The sequence below is a fragment of the Oncorhynchus nerka genome, linkage group LG18, assembly GCF_034236695.1.
Source record: "Oncorhynchus nerka isolate Pitt River linkage group LG18, Oner_Uvic_2.0, whole genome shotgun sequence".
Lineage (NCBI taxonomy): Eukaryota > Metazoa > Chordata > Actinopteri > Salmoniformes > Salmonidae > Oncorhynchus > Oncorhynchus nerka.
The window spans coordinates 26,754,088-26,765,881 of record NC_088413.1 but is presented as its reverse complement, the minus strand read 5'-3'; the positions used below and the strand labels follow the sequence as shown (position 1 = coordinate 26,765,881).

At 46.5% G+C, this 11,794-nt stretch overlaps 2 protein-coding genes across 2 annotated transcripts in view; one reads left to right on the top strand and one right to left on the bottom strand.

Moving 5' to 3' along the window:
- The window catches only part of LOC115123172 (lipopolysaccharide-responsive and beige-like anchor protein), a 50,935-nt gene extending 50,894 nt beyond the window's left edge, over positions 1-41 (bottom strand). Inside the window, 1 exon segment of the mRNA XM_065003329.1 lies at positions 28-41. Coding sequence (XP_064859401.1) covers positions 28-41 — 14 coding nt within the window.
- Positions 42-6,203: 6,162 nt separating this feature from the next.
- The window catches only part of LOC135561552 (lipopolysaccharide-responsive and beige-like anchor protein), a 13,858-nt gene continuing 8,267 nt past the window's right edge, over positions 6,204-11,794 (top strand). The window contains exons 1-4 of the mRNA XM_065003260.1: positions 6,204-7,256; positions 7,765-7,943; positions 8,843-8,996; positions 9,829-10,009. Of these exons, the coding sequence (XP_064859332.1) occupies positions 6,345-7,256; positions 7,765-7,943; positions 8,843-8,996; positions 9,829-10,009 (1,426 nt within the window). The 5' untranslated portion in view covers positions 6,204-6,344. The remainder of the gene's footprint in view (positions 7,257-7,764; positions 7,944-8,842; positions 8,997-9,828; positions 10,010-11,794) is intronic.

The following is an 11,794-nucleotide window of genomic DNA, read 5'->3' as shown; positions in this document are numbered from 1 at the left end:
AAGTATCTACATACTGTATACACACACCTTCTGCTATGCATCTAAGCCTCTATTCATTTCATTATTTATATGCCGTTTGGAACACATTGTGTATATTACACAATTGAAAAGAAGTGCCTCTCTTGAATTTTTATGAAAATTGAATAAATTAATTTATACATTTCCCACAAAAATAACGTTGTTATTATACACTGAATCCCGTTTCACTGATGTATTACTTACATTATTACAGTGAAATGTAATCCTGCTCTTTTCAAATCTATAATTCTGGTTAAATAAGGTGATACTAGACATTTCACTTCTAGCCTCTTTTTAATCATAATGACCAAACCTGTACACGTCAGTGGTGGAGAAGACCGGGTTTTCATCCTGCATCAGTATTTACAGTAGTGGTGGAGAAGACCGGGTTTTCATCCTGCATCAGTATTTACAGTAGTGGTGGAGAAGACCGGGTTTTCATCCTGCATCAGTATTTACAGTAGTGGTGGAGAAGACCGGGTTTTCATCCTGCCATCAGTATTTACAGTAGTGGTGGAGAAGACCGGGTTTTCATCCTCCATCAGTATTTACAGTAGTGGTGGAGAAGACCGGGTTTTCATCCTCCATCAGTATTTACAGTAGTGGTGGAGAAGACCGGGTTTTCATCCTGCATCAGTATTTACAGTAGTGGTGGAGAAGACCGGGTTTTCATCCTGCATCAGTATTTACAGTAGTGGTGGAGAAGACCGGGTTTTCATCCTGCATCAGTATTTACAGTAGTGGTGGAGAAGACCGGGTTTTCATCCTGCATCAGTATTTACAGTAGTGGTGGAGAAGACCGGGTTTTCATCCTCCATCAGTATTTACAGTAGTGGTGGAGAAGACCGGGTTTTCATCCTCCATCAGTATTTACAGTAGTGGTGGAGAAGACCGGGTTTTTCATCCTGCATCAGTATTTACAGTAGTGGTGGAGAAGACCGGGTTTTCATCCTGCATCAGTATTTACAGTAGTGGTGGAGAAGACCGGGTTTTCATCCTGCATCAGTATTTACAGTAGTGGTGGAGAAGACCGGGTTTTCATCCTGCATCAGTATTTACAGTAGTGGTGGAGAAGACCGGGTTTTCATCCTCCATCAGTATTTACAGTAGTGGTGGAGAAGACCGGGTTTTCATCCTGCATCAGTATTTACAGTAGTGGTGGAGAAGACCGGGTTTTCATCCTGCATCAGTATTTACAGTAGTGGTGGAGAAGACCGGGTTTTCATCCTGCATCAGTATTTACAGTAGTGGTGGAGAAGACCGGGTTTTCATCCTCCATCAGTATTTACAGTAGTGGTGGAGAAGACCGGGTTTTCATCCTCCATCAGTATTTACAGTAGTGGTGGAGAAGACCGGGTTTTCATCCTGCATCAGTATTTACAGTAGTGGTGGAGAAGACCGGGTTTTCATCCTGCATCAGTATTTACAGTAGTGGTGGAGAAGACCGGGTTTTCATCCTGCATCAGTATTTATAGTAGTGGGGTCCATGAACTGTACTACAGTATATTTAACATGGCCAGAGGGCGATAGAGGGAGATTTTCAGAAATTGCTTCCATCTTTCCTTGCCTGCCCAGACTGAGCTAAAGCAGCACTAGTCTAGATGACACCAATGCAGGTGACTTCCAGATCTCCCTGTAGTCTGCTGCAGACTCCTGAATGGTCACCTGGGATAATATGAAATGATTTGATTGGACCACTGGGACCTGCTGGGTGACTTTAGTTGCAATTGGACATGTATGACCGTCTGGCAGATCCTGTGTGTGTGTGTGTGTGCAGTCAAAGGTCACGCCTGTGTGTAACTGTTGGTTGTGTGGGGTGAGTGCACATGTGTATGAAAAGTATGATGAATGCACACCTTTCTGTATGAATGAACCAACATGTTATTGTGTGTGTGCGCGCCATGTGTGTACACAAATGTGTGTGTCCTTTATCTGAGCCAGAGCAGCAGCAGGCTTTGTGCTGCAGTGTGAGCACACCAGGCAAGATGTTTCTGCAGGTGGGCCCTGCTGACACACACACACACACACACACACAATGCCTTTCTACCAGCTCTGCACACAAATGAGTTGGATTTGAGGAAGATTTTAAATCAGTCGTCAGTGTGTGAAGGACTCCGTATCCTTCTAGCGTCAACAGTCAGCTTCTCTGTAGCATCCACCTTGTGGAAATGATGACATCAGACATTAACAGATGAAGAGACATTAGTGCAGGAGTGCTTGTGAAGCAGAAGAAGCCAGATGAGGCTTTCAGATATCGCCCTGTTTGAATCATGTCTATTTCTACCCTTTTATTAGATCAATAGCCGTTTGTACACATTACAAACTGTGTGTTTACTCTAATGTGGACGCTAGTTCTCTACTAGCAGCAGTTCACAAGACACAAGGGAGTATGGATCCACAGTACAAAGCCTCCCAGTATTGAGACTCAACATGTTGAGATGTAGCCTCTAGACTCTATTGTTCAGCCTTAATGCAGAGATGGACACATCGACAACTCCACAAAGGAGAGGGAAGTGCAGGACATGGAGAACATTGACCAGGGCTACACACACACACACACACACACACACACACACACACACACACACACACACACACACACACACACACACACACACAATATGGTCTACAGGACTTCTCATAGGGTAAAATGTAGGTCTAGTGTGTATTGTATAGAAGTTCCACAGTGCTGAGGCTGAGCAGTGGGAGTTATTGGGATATCTACTTAGTACCTTAGTTTCCCTAAACAAATGAGACTGTATCTGGTCCTACTTAGAACTGTCTGGTGGCCCACCTGTGGACTCTGTCCCATAGCTTGGGAACACAACTGTGAGCTATAGGAGGACAATGTAACTGTCTGGCTGTCCCTTAACCATGTGGTCTTAATGGTAAGCCCTTCTGGTTCCCAAAGACATCACCAGTCAGTGCTCTGCTCAGTTCACTGCTTCACATGATCAGGGGAAAAGGATCTAGGAAAGGAGAGAGAGAAAGGAGAACAAGAGAAAAAAGCAAGGGGGAGTGGGAGGAAAAGAGAGTGAAACAGTGAAAGGAAGAGTTCCGTCCCAGGGTTCCGTCCAGGGTTCGTCCAGGCAGGACTGCGGCAGGCAGAGACAGACGACATTGATTTGGGAGGAGGGAGGAATTGCATTTAGCTAATTGGATTAGAGCCGCGCTGGCTTTCCCCATTTCCCCTTTGTTTTGTGGTCGCCGCCTATCTATTGATGGGACTCCCAGGTCCTAACCTGCTATAGGGGGTCTCCCTGGACCAGTGGTGAGCCACCCAGCCTCACACCACACAGCCTGCGGTCTGGGGCCCAGACTGATCTCTGAACAGTTAAATGGACTAAGAGAAGGATGGAGGACTGCAGCCAAACCCTGCATTGCATTCAGGTTCCAGATTGGTCTGCGTTGTGATGTCAGTTTGTATTATATTGAGTTGAAATGAGATTGGAATAGTTTGTTTAGAGGGATATTGAAATTTGATAACCTATGTTTTTTTCAGGTTGTCATTTATTTTTGTTTTTTATAATGCTGTTTGTAAGGTCAATTTGCAGCGCTGTATGATTTGTCTATAGAAGCGCGTCCAGCTAATAGCTGTCAGGTTAGAATAGCCTGCACTGTTTTCCTACACTACCATAAAAATGTTCCATACCCTTAACCAAGGCGTGGACTAGAATTAAATTAGACCAGATTGGCTAAACTGATGCCAGCCACCCAAGTGCTGCTGGTCTCTTATCGTAAAGCTCTACTTTAACCACTGTTTTAAATACAAGTACAGTACTCCCATTCTAATGGTAATTCAGTCTTTATAGAAACCCATTTAAGGCCAACTTGTCGTCATTTTTAATGTACTGCATGTCGCAGTGTGACGTTATTCACTGACTAACCACTCCAGTGTAGTTTCCATATGGTCATACTGCTCTACTTCGAATGCAATGCAGCATGTTTTTAATTGGTAAAAATGCTAAATGTCAAGTAAGCAGAAACTAATGGGAGAGGGCTAAGTCACTAGACTGTGATCGTTAAACCGGAGAAGAATTCCCGTTACTATCGGTGCGTTTAGAAAGGCCTCTTTACTTTTCTACTCTGAGAAAACAGATATGGATTAACAATCACAGCCAACCCAGTACCAGAAGATTAATGACCAGCCTTGTAGCCATCTAATTTAGAACATTAATGACTAACGCCTAATTAATTACAAATTCTCTCTCTCTCTCTCTCGGTCTCTCTCGGTCTCTCTCGGTCTCTCTCTCTCTCGGTCTCTCTCTCTCGGTCTCTCTCTCTCTCTCTCGGTCTCTCTCTCTCTCTCTCTGTCTTTCTCTCTCTCTCGGTCTCTCTCTCTCTCGGTCTCTCTCTCTCTCTCTCTCGGTCTTTCTCTCTCTCTCGGTCTCTCTCTCTCTCGGTCTCTCTCTCTCGGTCTCTCTCTCTCTCGGTCTCTCTCTCTCTCGGTCTCTCTCTCTCGGTCTCTCTCTCTCTCGGTCTCTCTCTCTCTCTGGGTCTCTCTCTCTCTCGGTCTCTCTCGGTCTCTCTCTCTCTCTCAGTCTATCTCGGTCTCTCTCTCTCTCGGTCTCTCTCGGTCTCTCTCGGTCTCTCTCGGTCTCTCTCGCTCTCTCTCGGTCTCTCTCGCTCTCTCTCTCTCTCTCTCTCTCTCGGTCTCTCTCTCTCTCTGTCTTTCTCTCTCTCTCGGTCTCTCTCTCTCTCGGTCTCTCTCTCTCTCGGTCTCTCTCTCTCTCGGTCTCTCTCGGTCTCTCGGTCTCTCTCTCTCGGTCTCTCTCTCTCGGTCTCTCTCTCTCTCGGTCTCTCTCTCTCTCTCGGTCTCTCTCTCGGTCTCTCTCTCGGTCTCTCTCTCGGTCTCTCTCTCGGTCTCTCTCTCTCTCGGTCTCTCTCTCTCGGTCTCTCTCTCTCGGTCTCTCGGTCTCGGTCTCTCGGTCTCGGTCTCTCTCTCGGTCTCTCTCTCGGTCTCTCTCGGTCTCTCGGTCTCTCTCTCTCGGTCTCTCTCTCGGTCTCTCTCTCTCTGTCTCTTTCTCTCGGTCTCTCTCTCTCTGTCTCTTTCTCTCGGTCTCTAGATGTTCTTAGTTAAAAGCAGCGTAGATGATCTAGCTGGGATGTATTTTCTCTCTCTTTACTCCCCTTTGACTTTCTGTCCTCAGAGCCACAGTGATTAATGCAGAGCCTTAAATTAGGAGAGTGATGATTTGCCGATGACACACGGACGCTGTTCAACTGGCAGACACACTTTACACTATCTACTAACTCATCTATGACTGCTAACATGGATGGGTGATGGTCTCTTCCTCAAATGCCACAGCAGATAATTTGTCTCTATTGACTCCCAGATGGTGACGAGATGATACTCTGTCACCGACCCTCAGGCAATGGGGGTGGCAGGTAGCCTAGTGGTTAAGATCATTGGGTCAGTAACCGAAAGGTCACTGGTTCGATTCCCGAGCCGACTAAGTGAAAAATCTATCTGTGCCCTTGAGCAGGCACTTAACCCAAATTGCTCCTGTAAGTCCCTCTGGATAAAGTACTAAAATGTAAAAATATATTATCTATGTAGCTAAAATCTGGTCTAAAGTTTGTTGTAAGGCCCCACATGGCGCCTGTCAAATGAAACTAATACTTTGCTTTGTTTGTTGTTTATGTTTTGCAGGTGACCTTTGAGCAGCACAAGGAGAACCTGCCCCCGTATGTTCCGTCAGTACCAGAGACTGGGCTCCGAGGCGTGCAGCTGGTATCCGGACCATTTCCGGGGCCAGCCGAGACTCTGAGATTCTGGGCCAGCTCCGGACCAACAGGGATCAGGGGAGGAGACTGCCCCCTCCACCGTGATCGAGCTCACCATTGACCCAGAGGGGTCCCCAGAACCAGGAGTCCCCAACACTACCCTCCCTCAGCAACCTCAGCATCTGCTTCCACCCCCAGCCCTCCAGAGAGAGAAGGAGATAGAAGTCAGAGGGGTCAAGCACCCATAACTGTGTCCAACATGCTGGCCAGAGCTGAAGAAGAGGAGGAGGAGGAACTACAGCAGGTCCAGAATCAGATCTCTGAGGATCAGAGAGGAGGTGCTGGTGACAGAGCTGAAGCTACTCCACAGGAGACTGAAGCTAAACTTACAAGGGATAAAGTCAGCAGTAAGACTGTTGAGGCCATGGCTGAGACTGAGACAGCCACAGATAAGACTGATGAAGCTGCAGCAGCAGCTAGCACAGCTGAAATAGACGAAGCGACCAGGCCAGAAACTGAAGACGCAAAGGTGGCTAAGACCGAAACAAGCGACGATGCTAAAACATCTGATACCGACAAAGTAGTAAGACCTCAAACGGATGGAGAGAAGGGGTCAGAAACGCACAGCTGCAAAGCCTCCCACGTTCTTATGTCTGAAGATTCCCCTGAACGAACCCAAGGAACCGGAACTGGCAAAGCAACCGGAGGAACAGGTCTCTGCTGCCATCTCGGCCTGCCAGCAGGGCAGCGTGGCGGAGGGGTCAGCGGTCGGGGCATCTGTCCAGTCAGTCAGTGACCAGGTCCGACCCAGCTCCACCGACGACAGCATGGAGGAATCCTCTTTTGTCTCCGCCGCTGGTGGAGAGGAGGAAGAAAAGGAGGAAGAGGAGGTGAAAACAGAGGAGGTTGTTGTTGAGGAGGAGAAGATGGAAGAGGTTAAAGCAGAGGAGATCAAGACAGAGGTTAAAACTGAAAAGGAGAAGGAAGAGAAGAGTGTTGCCAAGGTCACAAAGTCAGCAGTGGAAAGTCAAGCCACACCACCTGCTTCTGTACCTGAGGAGAGTCGGACACAACCCCCTAAAATGGAGGAGATTGACCTTGACCCGTCTGCACCAGGCACCGACCCCACCAGCACAGAGCCAGCACGGCAGCCTTTAGAGTCCACAATATCGCCCCCTACAGCCTTGGAGGCCATACTACCACCAGCAGCAGTCGGGGCCACAGTTTCTAAATCTGACACCTCACAGGCTGTAGCACCAGCAGAGGCCCCCAGCACCAAGGCGGTCCAGCCAGAAGCCCCACAGGCCTCAGGGGCCACAGAGGCCCCCAGCAGCAGGACTGAAACCTCTCCGAAAGTAGCCACTGCTACTGCTGTGGAGGCAGGGAAAGACAGTGCTGCAGAGGGCCCTGGCTCTGCCACCAAGACCAAAGAGATCCACATTGCCAGGCTGGATGTGTCCAGTGTGGCCTCAGACACAGAGAGACTGGCGCTAAAGGAGACCTCCACACCTGTATGTCATCACTGCTTCATCTATTTACTGGTCTTGTGTCTTTCACGAAAAGTGCTTTATAATATACAGTATGTACGTGGGTATGGCTATATGGCTTCAGCTAATCCTGTTTATATTTATATGGCTAAAGCCAAAGCTAATCCTGTTTATATTTATATGGCTAATGCTAATGCCAAAGCTAATCCTGTTTATATTTATATGGCTAATGCTAATGCCAAAGCTAATCCTGTTTATATTTATATGGCTAATGCTAATGCCAAAGCTAATCCTGTTTATATTTATATGGCTAATGCTAATGCCAAAGCTAATCCTGTTTATATTTATATGGCTAATGCTGAAGACAAAGCTAATCCTGTTTATATTTATATGGCTAATGCTGAAGACAAAGCTAATCCTATTTATATGGCTAATGCTGAAGACAAAGCTACTCCTTAGCTCAAGCTAATCCTGTTTATATATATGACTAATGCTAATGCTGCTGCTAACCGTCTTGAGTGCTGTACCACAGGAAGTTCCTCAGGGCGACGCGGCTGCAGCCGGTGCCTCAGGAGGCCAGGCCAGCGAGAGCAGCTCCTCCGCTCGCTCCACCATGTTCCGTATTCCAGAGTTCCGTTGGTCTCACATGCACCAGCGCCTGCTCACAGACCTGCTCTTCTCCATCGAGACTGACGTGCAGATGTGGAGGAGGTAAAGGAGGGGAATTGGTTGAAATACATGGAGAATTGCGTAGCATTTTGATCTGATTTCTAACACTAGAATGGTTGCCGGACAGGCGACTTTCCAACTCACTAATTTACAACAAAAAATAGTCTATCCTGCAAACATTCTGATCTCCGGGTCGTTGCTGTAAATGAGAATGTGCTCTCAGTCAACTTACCTTGTAAAATAAGGGTCGAAAAAAAACTCAGAGGAGTTTAAACAGAATAGATCTATGGTAATCTATGGTAAGACCTGAAAATGGTTGTCTAGCAATGATCAACATAATTTTGAAAAGAATAATGGGCAAATGTTGTACAATCCAGGTGTGGAAAGCTCTTAGAGATTTACCCAGAAAGACTCATAGCTGTAATCGCTGCCAAAGGTGCTTCTACAAAGTGTTGACCTTCCGGAGACACCTGAAACCCCACCTCTTTCAGGAATACCTAGGATAGAATAAAGTAATCCTTCTCACCCCCCCCCCCCCCCCCTTAAAAGATTTAGATGCACTATTGTAAAGTGGCTGTTCCACTGGATGTCTTAAGATGAACGCACCAATTTGTAAGTCGCTCTGGATAAGAGCGTCTGCTAAATGACTTAAATGTAAATGTAAAATGTTGACAAGGGAGTGTGAATACTTATGTCAATTAGATATTTCTGTTTCATTTTCAAAAAAATTATGAAACATTTCTAAAAAAAGAAATGTTTCCGTTTGTCTATATAGGATATTGTGTCTAAATGGGTGATGGGAAAAAACATATTTGATCAAGGGGTATGAATACATTCTGAAGGCGCTGAAGGCATTGATTGTGTTGTACATTGATTCAATGATTATAATGTTTAGCTTCTATGTACCTCTGTGTAATTTATGCCCGTCTCCTCTCTCCCAGTCACTCCACTAAGACGGTGATGGACTTTGTGAACAGCAGTGAGAATGTGGTGTTTGTCCACAACACAGTGCACCTCATCTCTCAGGTGGTGGACAACCTCATCATGTCCTGTGGAGGCATCCTGCCCCTGCTTTCTGCTGCCACATCCTCCTCAGTGAGAGACACTGTCTGTCTGGCTGTTGTGTCTGTCTGGCTGTTGTGTCTGTCTGGCTGTTGTGTCTGTCTGGCTGTTGTGTCTGTCTGGCTGTTGTGTCTGTCTGGCTGTTGTGTCTGTCTGGCTGTTGTCTGTCTCTGTCGGTCTGTCTCTGTCGGTCTGTCTCTGTCGGTCTGTCTGTCTGTCTCTGTCGGTCTGTCTGTCTCTGTCGGTCTGTCTGTCTCTGTCGGTCTGTCTGTCTCTGTCGGTCTGTCTCTGTGTCTCTGTCGGTCTGTCTCTGTGTCTCTGTCTGTCTGACTCTGTCTCTGTGTCTCTGCCTGTTTCTGTGTCTCTGCCTGTCTCTGTGTCTGGTATGTGTATGGCCACCCACAGTAGGTTATCCCTGTCCATCCATCTCCGTTGACCTTTCTCCAATCACATTAGACTACAGTTGGCCAGTGCTAACATGGTTAGTGTGTTTTTGTACTGTCTGACCCCAGTGACAGTAGCACTCCAGTATAACATAAACCCTGATGGACCTGTGGTCCTCTGTCTCCCCTCCATACCACTCCCTTTACAATTTACACTGGAATCAATGTCCAGTATGGACTGGTGGCTGTGGCTACAGCAGGGGTCAATTCCATCATAATTAGATTCAAAGACGGGATTGAATTCAATGAGGATTTAATCTGATTGAAATCTGAAATGAATGTTGCTCAGCAGACGTTGAACCATTTCCCTTTCTTACCAAACATGGTCCCTAAGTTGACTAATAGCTTCATGTCATAATTTAGTTTGGATTTGACAGTAATGATGCTAGTGATGGTGGTGTTTGTCCTCTTCTTCTCCTCAGCATGATCTGGAGAACATTGAGCCGTCCCAGGGTCTGTCGGTGGAGGCCTCTGTCACCTTCCTGCAGCGCCTCATCAACCTGGTGGATGTTCTGATCTTCGCCTCCTCCCTCAACTTCACTGAGATCGAGGCTGAGAAGAACATGTCCTCTGGCGGTATCCTCAGACAGAGCCTCCGTCTGGGTACGTATGGAAGATCTCTCTGCCTCTCTCTCCTCCCCCATCCCTTCTGGTCTTTTCCATCTCTTCACATCTCCTCTCCCCAGTTCCCATCTTCTCTTCCTGTTCTGTTCTTTACATGTCCTCCCTTCTTGTTTCCCTCTTTTCCTCGTCTCTTCACTTCCTCCTTCTCCCTTCACTTCCTCCTTTTCTCACCCTGTTCCTCCTCATTCACCTCTTTTCATCAATCCCCCTCTATATCAGACTGCAGTAGACTCTAATAGCAGCCTGAGCTGCCAAAGCTCTCCATAGTGTATCCTCTCTTTTTCGCTCTCTCTCTCTCTTGGCTCATAGCAGCCCTCTCTTATCTTGTTATTATAACCCCTCTGCGCTGCAACACTCTAAAATGGCCGCCTATGATTAGTCGATTCCCCCGTAATGGCCCTGGCTGTAGCCCTAGGCCTGCCTCTTTCTCTTTCTCTGCCTCATGTTCCAGTCTATTAAAGTAACCCAGTGACAGCTCCGAGACACGGCTAGACCCCTGCTCTGCTAGCTGAATAAAATATACTTCAAATGCTTTACATTATTCATTTTATTCAGGCACTACATTACACCAACCACCTTATCCAACCTCCAACCCACCCCTCATCTAACTCCTAAGCTCCCTAGTACAATAAGACTATGCATGGTGATTTAAACCATCTGCTCCATTTGGGTAATGGGCCGTGCTCGGTATCCAATTTTGCTTTTAAATACTCCTTACAAACTAGCTCGTAAACAAAATGGTCGCCCTGTACGCCACCTTGTTCAGCTGATATCCAGTCGCGTTCTTTTTTTCTGGGTTTATCCCAACGGCCATTCTCATTGGTGGGGAGCTCGGTGGAGAGAGTGATGCTGTCGTAGCAAATACCTGCTTTTAGAGAGCTGCCGTTATGAGATTAATTTTTGATGAGGTATTCTTTCCCTGTTGCTGGTGCAGTAATCTGATTTGGGTAGACTGTAACAATGTTTCAAGGGGGACCTTACACACACACACACACACACACACACACACACACACACACACACACAGGCACACACACACACACACACAGGCACACACACACACAGGCACACACACACACAGGCACACAAACACACAGGCACGCAAACAAACACACTGCCTCTCCTGAAGGCCTTAATGTAAAACTCCAGACCATTCCAGATGAAATACTTCCACCTCTAATTTAGACGGTTCAGAAATTACATTTGTCAGTTGTCAAATACAGAAATGAGGGAGGGGCTAAAATAAGCATAGAAAGCAAAATCAAAAGCGTCAATATTGCACCGCAATATATCATATAAAAAAAAAAAAAGCCCCCTTGGTAGGAGCCAGAAACCTACCTGAAGTTATCAAACAGTGGATATTTTACCTCATGTTCTGTGAGGTAGTTTGTTTCCCAGGCAAGACCCACATGCAGTGAGGCACCATTGTCATCCAATATTGAATGAACCCCATGCAGGGTTTGGATACAGTGAGAACTAGTGTGACCTTGGATACAGTTAGAACTAGTGTGACCTTGGATACAGTTAGAACTAGTGTGACCTTGGATACAGTTAGAACTAGTGTGACCTTGGATACAGTTAGAACTAGTGTGACCTTGGATACAGTGAGAACTAGTGTGACCTTGGATACAGTGAGAACTAGTGTGACCTTGGATACAGTGAGAACTAGTGTGACCTTGGATACAGTGAGAACTAGTGTGACCTTGGATACAGTGAGAACTAGTGTGACCTTGGATACAGTGAGAACTAGTGTGACCTTGGATA